This window comes from Corvus hawaiiensis, chromosome 25 (assembly GCF_020740725.1).
Source record: "Corvus hawaiiensis isolate bCorHaw1 chromosome 25, bCorHaw1.pri.cur, whole genome shotgun sequence".
NCBI lineage: Eukaryota > Metazoa > Chordata > Aves > Passeriformes > Corvidae > Corvus > Corvus hawaiiensis.
In genome coordinates this window covers 6,080,676-6,099,120 of record NC_063237.1, presented here as the reverse complement: position 1 = coordinate 6,099,120, position 18,445 = coordinate 6,080,676, and the positions used below count along the sequence as shown (strand labels likewise).

The following is an 18,445-nucleotide window of genomic DNA, read 5'->3' as shown; positions in this document are numbered from 1 at the left end:
TGCCACCTGAAACCACTCCCCTCTCGTGGGAGGTAAAAGAAAAATTGCCTGGAGGTGTTCATAGGTGGCTCGAAGGAACGCGCGCCATTTGTTCAGCAAAAAACCTGCAAACAATCCCCAAAAGAGCAGCCCAAAACTGACAGTCCGCGGCCGCAGTGCGAGCACTCATCCAGAGGATGGAAACGTCCCACCAAACCACAGGTACCTACCCTAAAATAATCGGAACATTCAAGGATTGGGAGCCTGGTGCTCTTGGAAAAGCCAAGTGGAAAATGGGTCAGCCTGGCCGCATTCCAGGCACAGCTGGGGAAACCCTGCGGTGCTCCACAAGGGAGAAATTCCGTAGAACACGAAATATTCTGCTGGACACACGAGGCAGTTGTGAGAATGTGAAACCAATCCGAGCCCGTGTGTTGGCGAAATGAGGAAGTTTGCATTTGAGGGCCATAAATCACTGGCTGTGCCAGTGTTTGTGTCTGGTTCACGATCCCGTTCCAAGAAGCCATCCCAGGTTATCGGTGGTAGCTGTGGCTGGTGCTGGTTTCCTTTGCAAGGGTGCCAGGGCAGGGTTGGGGATGGTGCCTGAACCTCTGGGTGTTTGGAGGGGCTCCCTTCAGGGATTTGGCGGTGGAAAAACAGCACTGAGGCCATCAGCTCCGTGCATTGTCCCCCGAACAGAGCAGGGAATCCTGTGTCTGCTACCACATCCCTGCTAACAGCTCCGAGACACCAAGGATCTCTATCTCCCTGGGAAGGATCTGGGCCTGTTGGCCCTTCATCACTGCATCTCCCCGGATTTCCACTCAGTTACTATTGCAAAGTATCACCTCCCTTTCTTTCCTTGCCACCACGAATATTTATCAGTCTGGGGCTTTGTTCAGGTTGTGTTTAAAGTACCTGCAAGCCGATCTGCTGCCACTTCCTAATCCTGGTTCTGCACAGGGCTGTGAACAGCCGCTGTTCCCACCTTTGCCTGCAGACTTTTGCTAATCTCCCATCTTCTTTCAAAACACGCGGACTCCAACTTTTAAGAGAAGACCACGTCCCTGGCACACCCACCAACAACCTAAATTCTCCGACGTTCCATTTGGAAACGTAAATAAGGAAAAGAAAGCTCTGACGGCCAAAGAGAGCACCCCAATCAAGGAAACGGGGCACAACAACGTTCCCTTTGTCCGTGCCACCTGGAGTGCCCCTGTCCCGGTGCCACGGCGGGTCTGTGCCCGCCCCAAGCCCGAGCTGGGAGGGACCGTGCCCTGCGTGCGGCGCTGGCCGGGGCAGGAGCCCCCTCTAGTGGGGCCGGGCCACTTCCCCGTGGGAGCGCCCGGGCGGGAGAGCCTCCCAAAAATGCTGCTGGGATGCCTCCGGGTGGGCCCGTGGGGAGGGGGCTGAGCGCAGGGCCGGGCAGGGAACGATGTCCCGGCCTGGCGCGCCCAAGCTCCGTTCAGGGGCTCCTGTGCTGAGCTCCGTGTGGTGCTTCTGGTTCCCTTATACCAAACTTCCAGTGCCTGAAAGGGACCTGCAGGGAAGCTGGAGAGGGACTCTTGATCAGAAACTGTAGAATAGGACAAGGAGGAATGGTATGGAACTGGCAGAGGGCAGGGTTAGATGGGATACAGGGAAGAAGGAATTCCTCCCTGTGAGGGAGGTGAGGCCCTGGCACAGGGTACCCAGAGCAGCTTGGCCCCATCCCTGGCAGCGTCCAAGGCCGGGTTGGACGGGGCTTGGAGCACCCTGGGATGGTGGAAGGTGTCCCTGCCCATGGCAGGGGTGGAATGGGATGATCTTTAAGGACCCTTCCACCCCAAACCATCCTGTGATTCCACGTGAAGTCGTTTGGCACAGCTGGAACTTCACAAGCTCTCACTTTGAGAAGCTGTTGGGAAGGTCCTGCTGGCGAATCTGATTCTGGCTCATTTCTCTGTCCTGCTGCTCCCAGGGCAGCTCCTGAGCCCTGCAGAGCTGGTGCAGAGCAGAGCAGCCACCCCTCGCTGGCGGTGACGTCCCATGAAGACATTTTGAGCCTCCGCACTTCCTGACCTGGGCTTATTTCACGTGTCTGGGTCTGCCTTGGCCGCTCTGGAAACAGTGAGTCCCCCAGCCCTGCCCGGCTCGTTAGCAATTCTGGGAAAAAAAATCCTGGGCCTCTTTCTTGAGAAGCCACCGTGTTCTTTCCTGCCACAGCCACGCCAGTCTGATGTGGTGGAGAGGAACAGGAGGAGGAGGAGGAACACGAGGATGAGGCTGGAGCGGTCCCTGCCCCTCCTGGGGCTCCTGCTGTGTGCAGGTGAGTCCCCAAACTGCAGGCAGCAGCGCTGGAGCTCGGCGCACTGAGAACTGAGAGGTGCCGCGGTCTTAAAGTTTGGGTTTATCCTTTATTCGTGCACTTTTCTTAAAGCATTTCGTGATCCTGGGTAAAGAACTGCAGACTCGGTGGGATATCAAGGGTGTGGCGGCAATTTCAATACCTGAGCAGTTTGAATGCTGGTTTAGGATGAGGTGCAGAGTACCTGTAGAGGCTCTAAAGAAGCCAGTAATGAGGAGAGATAAACTCGGTAGGGGTTCATTAAGAGTTGTTACAATAAGACTACAGCTACTCTGCCAATGTGCTGCAAATACCAGCGCCTCGTTTATCAGTGGCCTGTTCTGGTTTCAGATTTAAATTCATCTACATAAAATAAAAAAGCAGCAGGTCACCTTCTCTCCAGCCAAGTCCGCTGTCTGTGGAATTCAAATCTATTGTAAAAAGACAAATGTCTTTAAAGGAAATCGCAGGTCTGATTCACACCTCCTAAAATCGGTTTCTTTAATGCTCCAGAGCCTTCCGTGGAGCAAGTTGTTTCCTACAAGGCAGAAAAATCACACAGATAAACTGTTTCACAGCGTTACACCAACGTCGGGGTCCCACTCCCCAGCGAGTTCCCTTGCTGAGGACAGAGCCTCTGACCAGGGTTTTCCAGCAGTGATAATAAAGCAGAATTTTGGGGCGCACAGAGTGCAATAACAACCCTTTTTCTGAGCTGGGTCGGGAAATGATTCAAGTTTCCATTCTGCGTTAGGCTGCGTTAAAAATGGCTTCCAACTCCAGAACAACATCCTGTCTCACCACCAGAATATTTCTAATGCTTTCAGCGTGAATGGGGGACTATGAACATCTCTTTCAAGCAGCTGAGTTCAGAAAGGATGTCCTGGGAGTAGGAAATCATATCATAGCAGAAGCTCAATTACTTAATAATTCTTACTCTTTTTTTTTGCAGTTGGCACCGCAGCTCAGCAGGGTAAGTGTGTTTTACCACCATCCTTAGCTATTTAGCATGCTAAAAACCTCAAATATGCCTCCAAAGTGAGAACTAAGAGTCAAATAGAAATATTTGAATTTTGCAAATATGGCAGGGTAGGAAAAATACACTGTTTGTTAATCGACAGGGATCTCACTGATTGGAAAAATTGGTCCCTAATTATTATCAGTGTTGGGCATTTCCAACAGCACCAAGCAGTGAGGCAGTTGTGAGATGATTTTTTAACACTCCTTATTTTCTGTTTTGCAGATGAAGAACAGGAGGGTAAGTGAATTTTATCAGCATTCTTAACGGTTTAGTGTCCTATAAAAACTGCAGCTGACTAAAAAAGAGGTAGAAATATTTGAGGTTTCCCCTTAGTTTCCTTTCTCATTGGTCTGTCTTCCCAAGGGGAATTCCTGGTGGAGATTTCTGGCACCACGGTGACAATCACGTGTCCCTTGGAGGACGAGGGCATCAAGTGGGACCCATCTGGGAGAAGAGGGGACATCGAGGAGGGGAAGTTCATTATAAAGGACCATGACAGCACTCCTGCCAACCTGAGCTGTTCCTTGGGTAATAAGAAGCGTAAGCTGTACTTGAATGCCAGAGGTGAGTGCAGACCCTTCAGCCTGTACATTCCAGTGGCAGGTTTTGGGAGCTGGGAGTTCATTTTCAGCGCTGGGGTGGGTAAATACGGTGCTGCCAAGCCCCTTCCTGCTCTGTGTGGGCAGTAAGAGTCTGAGAGCAGATTTTTGGCAGAAGGAATCTTCCCTTTCCTTTCAGTTTGCCCTTTTCCCCTTCCCACCTGCCTGTAGCCCTGTGCCAGCACTCAGGTGAGCGAGGCCAGGGCTTTCCCTGGCTCTGAGCATCTCCCCCTCCCCTCATCCCCCGGCAGTGTGTGCCAACTGCGAGGAGCTGGATGCTCTGACCGTGGCAGGGATCATCGCTGCAGACCTTCTCATCACCCTGGGGGTGCTGATCCTGGTCTATTACTTCAGCAAAGGCAGGAAGGGACGAGCCAGTGCTGGTGGGGACAGTCGGCCACGAGGTAAGAGCCATTCCAGACCCCCCTGCTCCCCCTGACATCCGCTGAGCACCCAGTGAATCCCTCGTCCCCACTGCGTGACGTGACGGAGCATCCTCTGCTCTCCACGAGCTTCCAAACGATGCTCCTGCTTCCCACGTGTTCTCCAGGCTGCCTGTATGTGCAGGGATGGGAGTGGCTGCTGTGCCAAAGGCTCCCTGCACACAGGAGCCCGTTTCCCAGGCTGTTGTGCTGGAGCCAACCCTCCAGCTCCTGGCAGCAGCTGCATCTTCAAGAGCTCAGAATAAAGCCATGGGAGCTGACCCATGGTGTGCCTGGCTCTGGGATCATCCTGGAAGTCCCTCGTGACAGGAATCCCCAAGGATTCCCTCTCTGTGCCTCTGTTTCAGGTCCGAAGATGCAGCGCCCTCCCCCTGTCCCAAACCCGGACTATGAGGTGAGGACTATCCCTGGGCTTTCCATCCCTGCTGCCTGGGGAGGGATAGCCAGGGCCGGGACTGGGGCTGATAGCCAGGTCATCTATCCTTGAGGAAGCATCCAGTCAAGCTCCAAGTTTTCCTGACAGTGGAGGAAAAAGGTGGTGAAGGTGCAGCCCCTTTTCCTGGTGCTGCCACAGGGATGTATTTGGGAGCAGAACTGCAGCTTCCCTTGCGCTGCCCCTGCTCTGTTGTGCTTTTCTCCACGTATTGTGCGGGCTCAGGTAAGGATTCCTGAACCAGGATCTCTGCTGTTCCCACAGCCCATCCGGAAAGGCCAGCGGGAGGTGTATGCAGGCCTGGAATCCAGGGGCTTCTGAAATCCCCGGGGATGACAGGCTGGAAGCCAGCAGCACTGGGGCTGAACGCTTCTGCCCAGCTTGTTCCCAGCTCTCTGCAGCTCTGCTGAGGCCCTGGCATTTTGGGATAAGCCACAGGACAGGGACACGCTGTCGCACCCTGGGGCATGCTTGGGTTTGCCATCAGGGAACAGAAATGAGCACATTGGCAAGAGGAGTTTTCCTTCTCATTAAAGGACTGCAGCCTCACTGGTGGTTCCTGGTCTCCTTTTCCTCTCACACTTCTCTCTGCTCCAGTTGGTTTTCCCTCCAATTTAATTTCTGCCCTCAGTGGCTCCATCTGCTCCCGTGGGGCTGAGAGTGGGTCCTTCTCAGAGGGATTTGCCTCTGACCTCGTCCTGCTCTCACCTTCACAGCCTGACCCTCATTTGCAGCCAAAGGAGCAGAGGCAGGCAGTAAAAACCCCCGAACAGCCCAGCAGCAGCGGCACAGGTTAAGAAGGGCCCCTGGGTTGCTTTGATGCCTGCGAAGGTTTCAGGTCGAACCCTGGCTGAGCCACCCCCGTTTGTTCCTGAGCAGAGCAGCAGCTCTGAGCAGAGGAAGCGGCAGCAGAGCCGGGCTGGGGGCGGTTCAGCCCCGGCGAGGTGAACACCAGCAGCTCCGGCAGCTCCGGGGCAGAGCCGCGCGCCCGCAGGATGCGGTTCAGAGGCACAGCTGGGTTTATTCACCACAACAGGCCCTACACCCCGAGCAGGGAGATGGCAAGATACACACAGCACTAACCCCCAGCAGCTCCAAAACCACTCAGGGCCATGTTCTTACCTGCTGCAAACCAGCACTGCTGGAGGGCCGCCTGCTCAGCCCAGCCGTGCAGGACATTCCCACCCTGGAGTGGGGTGAGAGAAGCTTGGACCGCTCTGGGTGTATGAAGCCTAAATTTTGCTTCAAAAAACCTAAATTTTGCTACACCCCAGTGCTTCTACCACCATTTTTGGGGTACAGCAATGTACAAGTTTGCCCCAGTGTTTGCCCCAACCAGTACCATCCCACACATTCCTTGTCTCAGCAGGATCAGCACTCACCCAGTGACAACAACTCTGCCTCTGTGCTTACCTGCACCAAAGGAATACCTCTTTGTCCTTCCAAGGGTGAGGCGATGCTGGCTGGCCCTGTCTGGTGCCAGTGTCCCATTCTGGGGACTCAGGCCACATGAACTGTTTCTGCTCAGGGCTGGGGAGTGGAGACCTGGCCTGGCCAGTGACCAGATCGCACCCCAAGTGCACCTTCCCAGCCACCAGATCCCATCCCGTGGGCGCCTTCCCCAGGACCTCGACACAAACGGATGGAGCAGGGAGGCTGTGGGACAGGCTCATCTTTAATGACAGGAATACAGAAGTGCAAGAGGTCATGGAATGAGCACAGTGCTACAAGCAGCCCATCCTGGAGGGGCCTCCAAGCAAAACCAGCGTGCTGGTGAAGGCAGTCACAGTGTCAGAGTCTTCCCACTTCACTTGCGGGCGCGGGCAGGAGCCAGCCGGCTGTACTGCTCATCCTCCCGCTCTCCAAGGGGCTGGGAGGGGGAAAAAAAGGGGACATGAGCCAAAACTGTGCCTGCCCAGCCCTGGGAGGGGGAGCTGGATCAGCCTTTGGGAAGATTCTCTCCACACTGAGGTGCTGAAGGTGTCCTCCCCCCCCACACACACACAGAGGGGTGCTGAAGGTGCCCCCACACTGACCTGGTAAAGCTCGTTGGCAATCAGGTTCTGCCTGTCAGAAGCTGAAGGAAGAAAGAAGGTCAGGGTCAAGGATCAGGGGAGCCATGGGCAATGTGGGGAACATTTACAAACAAACCCAAGAGCTGGCTGCGGCCCCGGGGCACCACACACGGCCCCCAGAGGTGCCCAGGCACAGCCCTCGGGGCTCTCCCGTCCCTCACCTCGTGACGTGTGTCCCCTGTCGTGGCCAGTGATGCAGTACACGGCCACTGCCAGGAACAGCGTGGCCACGGCGTCCGCGATGACGATGCCCGAGATGGTGGGAGCGTCCACTTCGATGCAGTTCTGGCACACTGGAAGCCCAAAAGGACACGGACACTGAGAGCAGGGGCACATCCAGAGTGCTCAGCCAGCTCTGCCAGTCCAGGCCCCAGCCCCAGGCCAACAGAGACCAGCTGGGTTTGCCGTGTGAGCCAGGGCAGTGGCACAAGCTGCCACGTGTCCCCCACACCCAGTGCAGGGCCAGAGAGGCAGGTTATGGCACTAAATAAGGCTGCAAAGCTGCCACAGTGACACCACGCACAGAGGAACCTGCAGCAAACTGGTGGAGACACCCCCAGACAAGGGGAAATTCCCTCAAGATTTTGCTTGGGTGAAAACTCCAAGCAGTTCTGGCTCTAGAAAAGCAGGTGTGCAACACTTACTCCGATAGTGCACCTGGAGGCTTTTCCTTTGGCCTCCTGTCTCACACACGTAGAGACCTCTGGGATCGTCATAAGCTGCGCTCAGCTCCAGCTGTGCTTCGTTTCCCACAGTATTCCCATCTTTCCACCATGTGATGTTTTTGTTGCCTTGGCCTCGCACACATTCCAAGAACACCCTTCCACTGAATTCCTTCACGAATATCTCCTGCCCTGTGAAAGGAAGAGAGAGCAGAGAGCTTCACCTCTGCGTTACCGACAGCGGTGCAGAGCTCGGAGCTCCTTATGGGGATGAAGCACCACATCAGACTGTCCCAAAAAAACTCTGGGAAAAGCAGACTCTCCCATCCTTGTTGCACCGATTCCTTTTTCCCCATCGACATTCCAAACCTCATTCTCTGGCGGAAAACCTCATCGAGCCGCGGGGCTCCCTGCCAGCACCCCTCCCAGCATCTCCAGGAACAAGTGTCCGGCCGCTGACCCCACACCTGCGGACTCACCTCGGACGCCCCAGCTGGCCACGGCCAGGCTGGCCAGCAGTGCCCAGGCACTCAGGACCTTCCCCCTCATGGTGGCACAGCGGTGCCAGCCCTGTCCCCGCTCGCAGGACGTGCGGAGAGCTGCTCACCCACCACAAGGCACCGCCCGCCCGGGGCTGCGTCAGGTACCGGATGCTGGGGGCCGATCCTCGCTTCCCCGGCAGCTGCGGATGGATGAGGGGCTCGGCGCCGGCCTCCTCACCCCAGCGCAGCCTGCAGCCCGTGGAAGGGTTCTGAGGACGTGAGGGGCCGAGGTCGGGATCCCCTCTGCAGTCATGGGCTTCCAGCAGCCAGGGACCCCCAGGAGTCGAGGTGCCCCAAGTCCACAGAACCCAGCAGCATTCACAGGTCCTCCAGCATCCAGGGAGCCCCCCCCCCAGCATCCAGAGACCCCTGCAGAGCTGGGGAGCCCCCAGTATTTCCATGCCCCTCCCCAGTCACTGCCCCCCTACAGTCACAGACTGCCAGCATCTACTGGTGTCCCCCCAACCATAGACCTCCAGCATCCACTGGTGTGCCCCCAGCAGCCACAGCTCACGCCACCCACAGAACCCTGCAGCAGCCCCCCGGCATCTCCCGTGTCCCCACAACCGCGGACCCCGACCTCGCCATCTCGGGGTGTCACCGCGCAGCCTCGAACCCGCGGACCCCGCGATCGAGCTCCGCCCCGCGGCCCCGTGTCCCTCGCGGCCGCCGTAGGGTGCGCGGCCATGGCGGGCAGAGCGGGGCGGGCGGGCTCGCTGGTGGCGGCCGTGCTGGAGCACTCGGGCCAGCTGGACAAGGAGCACCTGGGGGCCCACGTCGGGCGCCTCTCCCGCCGCGTCGAGGAGCTCAAGGTAAGGGACGGGAATGGAGGGGGCGTGGGGAGAGGCGCGGGACCGGCGCTGCGGCGGAGCCGCTCAGGACCGGGGTGTCCAGCACTGCGTCAGCTCGTGGTGCCCAGCCCTGGGTCATCCCGGGATGTCCTGCCCGGGGTCAGGGGGTGCCCAGCCCTGGTTCATCCCGGGATGTCCAGCCCGGGGTCAGGGGGTGCCCAGCCCTGGTTCATCCCGCGGTGCCCCAGCCCGGGGTCAGGGGGTGCCCAGCCCTGGTTCATCCCGCGGTGCCCCAGCCCGGGGTCAGGGGGTGCCCAGCCCTGGTTCATCCCGGGATGTCCTGCCCTGGGTCAGGGGGTGCCCAGCCCTGGTTCATCCCGCGGTGCCCCAGCCCTGTCAGGCTCGCTTGCTCTGCTCCCGGCGCTCCTGTGCTGCTCCCCGCGGGGTGACGCTGTCGCGCTGCTCGCTGTCCGTAGGAAGAGGTCTGGACCATGATGAACAGCAAATACAGCGAGTTCCTGCCCAGCGTGCAGAACAGAGAGGACCTGGTGGCAGAGGTGGAGGGGCTGTGCATGGACATCGACCTACTCAAGGCGGCCATCGAGAACGAGGTGACTCCGGGGGGGACATTCCGCTCCATTTCATCCCAAATCTGTAGCCCCACCCCGGCACGGAGTGTTGGGATTGGTTTGGGGGAGGAGGGCGCAGCCCCAAATGTGCCAGAGCTCAAGGAGTGTCCGGACAACCCTTTCATGATGGGATTTTGGGGTGAGTGGCAGGACTCGATGAGCCTGGGGGTCCCTTCCAGCTCAGGAGATTCTGTGATTCTGTGACTGAGATCCCTGGGTGGTCCTAAAGAATGCCTTGAGGTGGCACCAGGGTGTACATTAAGAGCTGTCATTAAGGGATCGTCACTCCTGTGTAGGTAGAGAAGTGTGTCACAGTGTCCTTCAGAGAGAAGGACCAGCCTTGGCTGTGGCAGGGGTTGTGACACAGGAATAAAAAGGATGGAGTCTTTTTTTCCTTCTCACCAAATTATTCTGTGAACAGAAATAAATGATAAATGAAATTTAAAGTAAGAGAAAAATGTGTGTGCTAACAAATGCTGCCAACGAACTGAAAAATCTTGTTATTTTAGGTCCAGCAAGATCTAAATGTCGCTGTTACTGAGTTCACAGAGCTGAAGCAGCAGCTGGAGAGGGACTCAGTGGTCTTGAGTGTCCTGAAAAAGCTTCAGGAGGTGAGGAGGGGGAGCAAAAAATCCTGCTCCCCCGTCTCAGATATTATTCTGGGCTTCCCTTTGGAAGAAGTGGCTGTAGCCTACAAATTGTAGTGTGGGAGCAGAGCTGCAGTGACACCTGCGTGTGTTTGGCCCTTGCAGTTTGACACAGCTGTGAAAGAGTTCAGCACTGCCCTGCTGGAAGAGAGGTACATGCGAGCAGCTCAGCGGCTGGAAAAGGTAACAGTGACCCCTTGGCAATGTAGATTCATGCACTGAATAAGTTGCAGAGGATGCTTTTCCCTGGCAGGGGCAGCGCTTGCCTGAGCTGTGTTTGCTCTCCCCCACCAGGCACGGAGCAGCCTCAGGAACGTGGAATCCCACAGGGGCTTTGAGCTGAGGATCCCGAAGGCCCTGCGCAAGGAGCTCACGGTGCAGGAGCAGAGCATCATCTACCAGCTCGGGAAGGAGTGGCAGAAGCTGATTGTGTGGAAGCTTCCCCATTCCAAAGGTGCTCACAGGTTTTCCTCTCTTTCCTTTCACTCTTTTCGCCCCACTGAAGTGCCTGCTTTCACCTGCCAGGTGGGACATGCAGTGAAACTCTTGGGCTGAGGGGGTTAAACGAGCTCTTGCTCTGGGAGATCTTCGCTTCAGCTGACTGCAGTGGCTTCTGCTGTGACACTGTGACAGCCCTGGGCGTGTCTGGTCTGTGTGCAGGGAGCAGCAGCCTGGAGGCCGTCGTGCTCTCGGAGCTGCACTTACACGCGGTGCCGCCGCAGGGTGAGGACACTGCTGTCCCAGCCGTCGCTGCCGTGCTGCAGGCCTTGGCTGTCATGGGAGAGCTGCACTACAAGCTCAAAGATTTTGGTAAGACTGACCCCAGAAACAGCCCCAGTAGCTCAGGTGGATAGTTCAGGCTTGTTTTAACGTGGATAGTGAGATCCACTTCACTCCAGCAGGACGCTGGAAAACGTCTCTCTCCTGGCTTGTGTTTCCCGCTGGGGTGAATGCTGGGGTTCTTATTAATAGGAGAACATTCATCCCAGTATTTACCTGGAATTATGTATCCTTTCCTGACAATTCGGTGTACTTTTGATCTATGACTATGTGGTTTCATAGTCTGATGCTTAAAGAGCCTTACCTCATTAGTAATTCCCTGATAGAACTGATCGAGGGGGTGTTCCTTCCACTCCTTGCAGTCTCTAAATCCAGAATAGTCAGAGTTGGACCTCACTGGAGCAATCTGCTGTTGGAAAACCTCTGTTTTTCCCTTTCCTCAGGCCAGTTGTTGATGGAATACATCCTGAAGCCGCTGATCTCCTACCCATCTCTGGAGCCAGTCACAGAGGAGCAGCCAGATGTGTTCATCCTGAGGTTTAGGTCCCAGGAGCCTGCCTTGGATGAGTTCTCTCCTATAAAGGTGTTTGACAAGATCAAGCTGATTTTTGAAGTTCTGCACAAATACCTGCTAAGTAGGTAGTTCCTCTCTTTTGGAATTAGTTATGATCAATTAATTTAATGAGAGTTTTTTAGAATATCTGATTGTTAATCAGCCTTACGTGCAAGGAAAATTAAGGAGGAAAGGCCTTTGAACTGATGGAGGGTCTGGTCCAGGAAGCAGCTGTATTAAAATCCATTTTTCTTCTCTGGGATGCAGATGTGCCTCTGGAGGAGCCTGGGAAAGGCGGAAAGGACGGCAGAGTCACCCTGGCAGAGCTGCTGGGGGAGCTCATCTGGGAGGAGCTCTCAAACTGCCTCATTCACAGCTGCCTGGTGCACTCCCTCCCAACCAGCAGCAGCCAGCTGGAGCAGTACAAAGAGGTGGGTCCCAAAAACCCCCTCAGGCTTGAACACAGAGCCCAGGCACTCCAGTGTGATGTCATTCCAGTGGTTAATGCCCTCCAAAGCCTCCTTCATCCTTTGCTTTCGGCTTTGATACCCAATTTTAACTTTGTTCTGTGGTTTAAGGAGCCTGTGCTAACATAGAACACATCTGCTCTCCTCAGGTGATCGAATCCACAAAGGAATTTGAGAAAGCCCTGAAGGAGATGCAGTTTTTGAAGCAAGACAAGACTGCCTTGCTGAAATACGCCTGCAACGTCAATTTCCACTTCGCCAACAAGAAGTGCCAGGATTTGATCAAGGCAGCCAGGAAGCTGATGACCTCAGAAATACACAACACTGTAAAGGTGACTGGGGATGCCTCACACAGCTTTTCCATCTGGAAAACAATCTCTAAATATTTTTTAATAGTGCTGCAGTCTTGTGTTTATTGTGAGTCTTAAATCTCTGCCATTCAGTGCTTTTTAATCTTGCAGATTCTCCTTTCTGAGCTCTAAATTCTGTTACCCCTCTCTCTTGTTTTCCCTTAGATCACACCCGATTCCAGCGCAGCCCTACCGGAGCTCCCTGCTCCTTGGTCAGGAGACCACCCGAAAACGCGCGGACCCTCCAACCTTCTGGACAGTGGGACCGTGAATTTGGGCAGTGAGAGCAGTCTGAGCCAGTCCACCCTGTCCCTGCCCACGTGCCGCATCAGCTCCTCCGTGCAGCAGCTCATGGAGCTGGCTTATAACACAATGGAGGAGGCCAAAACCAGCACAAAGTTCTGGTACTGTTGCCTTCCCCTCCCTCCCAGAAATGAAACTCGAGATAATTTTAGTAAGGAGGTGCATCTTTATTTGAAGGTCTCCAGGGGCAGTTGTGGAGAAGGTTCACATGTGGAGGGGCAGGGACAGTGTCCCCTTTCTTCTGGGGCTTCACGTATCTCCCTTCACACTGAACCTCGAGGTCACCACAGCCTTTGTGAGCTTTCCAGAGTGTTGACAGTGCTGCCATTGATCCTGACAATCTCCTCTTTGTGCCAGTGCTTCACTGCTCATAAAACCTTGTTCTGGGGCAGGTTGAGGGTTAGCTGTGAACAGGACATTAATGGCAGGCTGACATGAGGCCTCTTTCCCTTATAGCTGTCTGCAGCTCTGCAACTGCGTCCGGGACATCTTCCACGTCTTCTGTGAGGTCGTGCCCAAATACCACAGGTGAGTGTGTCCATGTTTCCTGTTCTGAGGGGCAGTAATGCTGTTGGAACAGTCCCACTTGTCCACTACAGCCAGGGGCTCCATCAGGAGAAATCAACTATTCAATCTGTGATTAAACCATACCTGTGCAAAGCCAGTGCTCGAGAATTTCTGCATTGTCAATCTTACAGTGAAGGGCATGGGTGAAGTTCTCACACAGCTGTATTTGTTTCCAGCCACGTTACTTTGACCCCAGGTCTGATGCACAGATTTTTCATGATGTTTTGTCTGCAAAAAAAGAGCAGCAATGGAGGTGGAAAGGTCACAATCCTGTTAGACAACTTCTCTCCCTTTTCCTCCCCGTAACTCTGCTGTAACAAAATACATTCCTGTTTGAAAGTCCATGGCTGGAAACAGTGTGGGATAACACAGGGTTCAAATGCCTCAGTGCCATTTCTTTTCCTGCCAGTTCCTGTGGGGATGTGAGAAGTTAAATGTTTTAACTCTGATGTCAGTCGGGCCTTGCCTAGGGCAGACATGACCATTTTTCTAACAGAACCAGCTCTAAATAAACCCATTTCTTCCTTTTGCCTTTGTGTTGGGCCAGGGAGAACCTGCAGAAGCTGCCCCAGCTGGCTGCCATCCACTACAACAACTGCATGTACATCGTCCACCACCTGCTCACCCTGGGCCACCAGTTCCGCTACCTCACCGGCGCCGTGCTCAGCGACTGCGGAGGCACCTTCGTGGACATGGTGCCTGACTTCAGGAAGCTGGGTAACTTCCCACCTTTCCCTCTTGAAACTTGCCCATGGATCACGTGGGAATCAACCCTGGCAGTTGCTGCTGAATGGTTTCATGCAGGTGTGGCTGCTCACTCAGTGCGAGCAGCGGATTGGTATTTTTGAACAGGTGGCATTTTCCAGTTTAGGAAGTCTTGGCTCTTTGAAACCCATATCTCCTTGTCCTGAGCTGAGTCCCAAGAGCAGTTTGGTGTCCTGCCAGATGCAGCACTGTGTTTTTGGGTCTGCTGCTCAGTCCTGTGATATTTTCATTCGTTATCCTATAGAAATAAATTCCGAGATGAGTTTGCGTGAGCTAACAGGAGTCATCCACAGTTCATTCTGCTACTCTGCTGCTTTTTCCAGCAGTGTTGTAGCAATGCAAGCTGCACGAGAGCTCACTGGTTAAACTGGCTCTGGGAGATTGTTTGGAGACTGGAAATGTGATTAAAAATAAAACATTATAGCAAGTTCATTATTCAGCACTTACAGTCATAAATAGGCAGAGCAAATTTAATAATTGCTTCTCTCTGCTCATTTTGCTCCTGAAGGGATGGAGTGTTTTCTGGCTCAGATGCAAGTGCAGAAGCGAGGAGTCCTGGACAGGCTCTGGAGTGCCAGGAATTTTTCCAATATGGATGATGATGAGAATTACCGTGCAGCAAATAAATCCATAAAGCAGGTAAGGAAGGCAGAGAAAGAACACCCCAGTGCCTGCAGGTATCATGGGGAGGGTACAGTGTGTAATCCCAGTCCTGAGAGCTGTGGGACTGCTATTTTCTGCCATGATGCTTCGGGGTTTTTTGTCCCAGGCTGTGTCTTTAGCAGGGTTGCTCCGCTGTTTCTCCCCGTTTGTACTCAGCTGATCCCCTGGGGCCTGCCCCAGTGTTGTTCCTGGTGTCACACTCAGCTGTTGCCTTGCAGGTGCTGCATCAGCTGAGGGGGCTGGGCACGGTGTGGCAGGATGTGCTCCCTGTGCACGTGTACTGCAAGGCCATGGGGACCTTACTGAACACAGCCCTGGCAGAGATTGTCACCAGGATTACTGCCCTGGAGGTAACAGCCACAGGGGGTGCTGGGGACAGCGTTTGTCACCTCCAGAAACTCTCCCCACAATCACATTTCAGGGGAACGGTTCACTCAGACAGAAATTATAATGGTGTGTCCGTGGGAAATACTCACAGTCCAAATTTTCCATCTCGCTTGGCACTCCAAAATTAAAGTTCACTTCCCCTCTGTTCATGTTTTCCCCTTCCCAGGATATCTCTGCAGAGGGTGCAGACAGGCTGTACTCACTCTGCAAGATCATGGTGGATGAGGGACCCCAAGTTTTCACCCCTCTGCTTGAAGAGGACAAAAATAAGAAGTACCAGGAGGAAGTTCCTGTCTATGTGCAGCAGTGGATGACGTTCAGGGAGCTGATGATCATCCTGCGGGCCAACCTCCAGGAGATCGTGGATCGGTAGGTGTTCTCCTTTCCAGCTGGTTCTCCAGACCTGTGCCAGGGAGTTGGGGTTCAGAGGAGAGGCAGAAACTGCTAGCAAGGGTCAGGATCAGCTCCTGGTTGTGGCTGGGTCTTCACAGCCCATTTAAAATTTGCTCATGTATTTCTTTTCTGAAGAGAAAAGCAAAATGGTAAAAAACCAGGTGCCATGAGAGATCCAAAGCACAGCTTGTGCATCCCCTTGGCTTCTCCAAGTTCAGGAATACTTCACAGGGAGCAGCCTGGCATTTTGCCTGCTGCTGTCCTTCCACCCAAGTGCTTTTTTCTTCCTCCTTTTGCCTTGCAGTGGGGAATTCATCTGCCTTATCCATAAGGATTTGCATCGTTACTTCTGTTACTTTAGTTGGCATGAGTTGTCAGCAGCTGGGCATTCCCTGCTCCCAGCTGCCTCCCAGAGAGCTCTGAAGGGCAGAACACCCTGTCTCCAGCAGGTAAAGCCAGGAAGGGACAGGGAAAGCAGCTCCTGCCTTGGGCCCTGCTCTTGGAAACATCTAAGTCACCAAAGCTTCCCAACTCTTCCACCAGTGCATAAAGCACATTTTTGTGTTGTTAAGGAGGCAAATGGGAGTTTTGCAGGCAGGCTCTAGTCTTATTTAGGAGAAGGAAAAGGTTCTGAGTGCAAAAATCACCTCCCACCTTTGTGTACCTGCCTAAACAATTCTGGACTCCCGTACCTGGATTGCTGACGCTGGCACAGGTCCTTGGAGGCTCGTTTGAGGTGCCATTTCTGGGCAAGTGGGTGAAATAAAGCTCTCCCTGTCTCCCCTCCAGGTGGGCAGATGGGAAGGGGCCTCTGGCAGAGCAGTTCTCAGCAGCTGAGGTGAAGAGCCTGATCCGAGCCTTGTTCCAGAACACAGAGAGGAGAGCGGCAGCACTGGCCAAGATCAAGTGACTCCAGTTTACACGTGCACCTGCACCTCGTGGTGCTGCAGAGCAAACCAACACTTCCAAACACGTTTTTGGTTGCACCTGTCTTATTTGTACTGGTCTGGAAAACTTGGGAATTGGGGAAGCGCTCCCTGGAGCTTGGCTGGGGGGGAAGGAGCATTTCCTGGCTCAGTGTTTGTGTAACCTCATCTCAGGCTGGGCTCAGGGTGCTGCAGGGGCGTTCTCAGTGCTCAGCTGGGACTCTTCTATGCAGTTCTGTGTCAGGGGACCTGCAGCCCCTCTGTGACCTCCTCTGTCCCTCAAACCACACATGGAAGCCACAGACTGGGAGAGCTTTGGATGTCCTTCCAAACTTTCCCATCTCAGGTTCCCCTGAGGAGCAGACCTTAAGGGGGAGACAGTTTAGGGAGGGATGTGGGGAAGAGAGATCCTGTGCTGAATGAACCATTGATCAGATCAGAGGGATTCTCACAAGGAGGAAAATTCTCTTACTTCTCATGGAAAGTGTCTTCAAACTGACTTAGAACTTTTCAATCCCACTTTCCCAACTGTAGAAGCCATTTCAGCTCGTTCCTTTATGTTTTTGTTGGGTGTGAACTGGGTAACTGTGGTGTCTTTCTGGTGTTACATTTTCTGTCCTTAAAGAATAATGAGAGAAATAATAGAAAATAATGAAAAACCAGTATAAAAAGGGAATGAAAGGTACACTCACAGCATTGTCTCTTAAGTCACAAAAGGCTCTGTTTGATCCTTCCTGCCCTGTCAGAAGATTTTCAGTCAGAGTTTAATGTTTTAATCTGTTGTCTCCTGTTGTCTCCTTGTCCGTGGCACTTTTGTTCCAAGTGTTTGTGCAGGGGCTGAGGCTTTCCTGTCACCCCAGTCCTCGCAGAAATCCCTCTGGTTTTGTTTTTCCCTCCTCCAAGTGTTCCCAGAACACTGGCATCTCGTGGGGTCCCCAGCCCCCTTAAACATGGCCAAAAAACGTCTATTTTGAAAAACACTTCTCCCCTGTAGATTGTTCACAGAATTGTAATTTCCTACTTTCTTTAATAAACTATTTCTACTGAGCACATCTGGGAGTCTCTTTGGGTTACAGTGACACAGGAGGAGCCAGTCCTGGGCTGTTTGGCACTTGTAGGAAGGGCAGAGTGTTGGTCTGTGGAGTCTGTCCTTGCCTGATTTCTAGTGGATCTAATAAAAGAAATAAAAAAGGAACCAAAAAAAGGAGTCAGTGCCATGAAAGAGGCTCAGCCAAGGGGGCCTAGTCAGGCAGATCATGGAATCACAGCCGGGTTTGGGTCCGTAAAGCTCATCCAGTGCCACCCCCTGCCAGGTGCCACCACCCCAGGTTGCTCCAAGCCCTGTCCAACCTGGCCTGGAGCACTTCCAGGGAGCATCCAAACCTCAGGGCAGCCTGTGCCTCACCAAGGGCCTTAAGAAGTTAAGTTAATGCCCTTTTCCCCCCCGTTTCCAAACAGTTCATTTGTCATTTGTCGGCTGAGCTTGCAAGTTGCTGAGGACCCAAATCCCAGAGAGGGAAAAGGGAAAGGCTTTTCAGGAGGCTGGATGGAATTCCTGCTTTTTAACCGCAGGGGAGTCACCCCGGGGTGGCACTCGGAGCACTTTGGCACCGGGGTGACCCCGAGACGGAGCAGAGCCCGGCTGTGCCCCCGGGCTGGCCCCACATCGCAGCCCAGACAGGCAGCCCCGGCTGTGACACACGGTGGCCACTCGCCCTCCCCGGCAGCCCGGATGAAGTCCCAGCTGATGTCACCGGGGCTGCAGGGCGGCCAGGTCCCTGCAGCATCCCCATCTGCAGGGGCTGGACTGCTCTGCCCAGCCCCTTCCTCTTCAGAGCCAAAAACCCAACAGAAAGCCACCCCCCCCCTCCGGAGTTTTCAGCGATTTCTGCGGCACTGACTGGCCCCAGGGGCACCAGGGAAAATACAACAATCCTTACTGAGAAGGCTGAGGAGGAAACCCAGATGTGTGACAGTCCTAAGGTGCCACCCCCCCCCCCCCCCCCCCCCCCCCGCAGGGAACATTCCAGGCTCAGCAAATCCAGCAGTGAGGAATTCCTGCAGAGCCCTGCAGAGCCCTGAGCCTGCTGGCACGGAGCTTCCACCCCATTAACTGCTCCTGTCCCCAAGGCCCCGGCACAGGC

The 18,445-nt window shown here is 54.4% G+C and overlaps 3 protein-coding genes across 5 annotated transcripts; 2 read left to right on the top strand and 1 right to left on the bottom strand.

Moving 5' to 3' along the window:
* Window positions 1-85: 85 nt before the first annotated feature.
* LOC125338358 (T-cell surface glycoprotein CD3 epsilon chain) lies at window positions 86-5,350 on the top strand. 3 transcript variants are annotated; one of them, XM_048329025.1, is made up of 9 exons: window positions 86-201; window positions 1,940-2,088; window positions 2,185-2,287; window positions 3,258-3,278; window positions 3,549-3,563; window positions 3,690-3,890; window positions 4,177-4,329; window positions 4,716-4,762; window positions 5,066-5,350. In XM_048329025.1, exons 3-9 carry the CDS (start codon window positions 2,239-2,241, stop codon window positions 5,120-5,122), a joined length of 543 nt encoding a protein of 180 aa, XP_048184982.1. In that variant the 5' UTR covers window positions 86-201; window positions 1,940-2,088; window positions 2,185-2,238; the 3' UTR covers window positions 5,123-5,350. The 3 variants fall into 3 exon arrangements, with proteins under 3 accessions (XP_048184982.1, XP_048184983.1, XP_048184985.1); XM_048329026.1 differs by lacking the exon at window positions 86-201 and having other exon boundaries at window positions 1,883-2,088; XM_048329028.1 differs by lacking the exons at window positions 86-201; window positions 1,940-2,088 and having other exon boundaries at window positions 2,095-2,287.
* Window positions 5,351-6,458: 1,108 nt separating this feature from the next.
* LOC125338257 (T-cell surface glycoprotein CD3 gamma chain-like) lies at window positions 6,459-8,452 on the bottom strand. Its single transcript, XM_048328781.1, has 5 exons — window positions 8,018-8,452; window positions 7,521-7,730; window positions 7,038-7,169; window positions 6,838-6,878; window positions 6,459-6,671 (listed from the first exon to the last, which is right to left on the bottom strand). Exons 1-5 carry the CDS (start codon window positions 8,085-8,087, stop codon window positions 6,609-6,611), a joined length of 516 nt encoding a protein of 171 aa, XP_048184738.1. The 5' UTR covers window positions 8,088-8,452; the 3' UTR covers window positions 6,459-6,608.
* Window positions 8,453-8,755: 303 nt separating this feature from the next.
* Window positions 8,756-17,351, top strand: ZW10 (zw10 kinetochore protein). The gene is made up of 16 exons (XM_048328994.1): window positions 8,756-8,892; window positions 9,348-9,482; window positions 10,010-10,111; window positions 10,253-10,330; window positions 10,442-10,601; window positions 10,808-10,957; window positions 11,371-11,562; window positions 11,748-11,911; window positions 12,097-12,279; window positions 12,463-12,701; window positions 13,057-13,128; window positions 13,715-13,884; window positions 14,441-14,571; window positions 14,814-14,945; window positions 15,149-15,351; window positions 16,165-17,351. Exons 1-16 carry the CDS (start codon window positions 8,767-8,769, stop codon window positions 16,283-16,285), a joined length of 2,358 nt encoding a protein of 785 aa, XP_048184951.1. The 5' UTR covers window positions 8,756-8,766; the 3' UTR covers window positions 16,286-17,351.
* The last annotated feature ends 1,094 nt before the right edge of the window (window positions 17,352-18,445 follow it).

Bases quoted from the DNA above. Each gene is read 5' to 3' on its own strand.
- LOC125338358 (XM_048329025.1), top strand. From the start codon at position 2,239: ATGAGGCTGGAGCGGTCCCTGCCCCTCCTGGGGCTCCTGCTGTGTGCA. The intron at 3,891-4,176 runs GTGAGTGCAGAC...ATCCCCCGGCAG, and splicing joins GCTGTACTTGAATGCCAGAG to TGTGTGCCAACTGCGAGGAG. The intron at 4,763-5,065 runs GTGAGGACTATC...CTGTTCCCACAG, and splicing joins TCCCAAACCCGGACTATGAG to CCCATCCGGAAAGGCCAGCG.
- LOC125338257 (XM_048328781.1), bottom strand. From the start codon at position 8,087: ATGAGGGGGAAGGTCCTGAGTGCCTGGGCACTGCTGGCCAGCCTGGCC. The intron at 7,731-8,017 runs GTGAGTCCGCAG...TTCCTTTCACAG, and splicing joins GGCCAGCTGGGGCGTCCGAG to GGCAGGAGATATTCGTGAAG. The intron at 6,879-7,037 runs GTGAGGGACGGG...TTCTTCCTTCAG, and splicing joins CAGGGGACACACGTCACGAG to CTTCTGACAGGCAGAACCTG.
- ZW10 (XM_048328994.1), top strand. From the start codon at position 8,767: ATGGCGGGCAGAGCGGGGCGGGCGGGCTCGCTGGTGGCGGCCGTGCTG. The intron at 11,563-11,747 runs GTAGGTAGTTCC...TCTGGGATGCAG, and splicing joins TCTGCACAAATACCTGCTAA to ATGTGCCTCTGGAGGAGCCT. The intron at 11,912-12,096 runs GTGGGTCCCAAA...TGCTCTCCTCAG, and splicing joins AGCTGGAGCAGTACAAAGAG to GTGATCGAATCCACAAAGGA.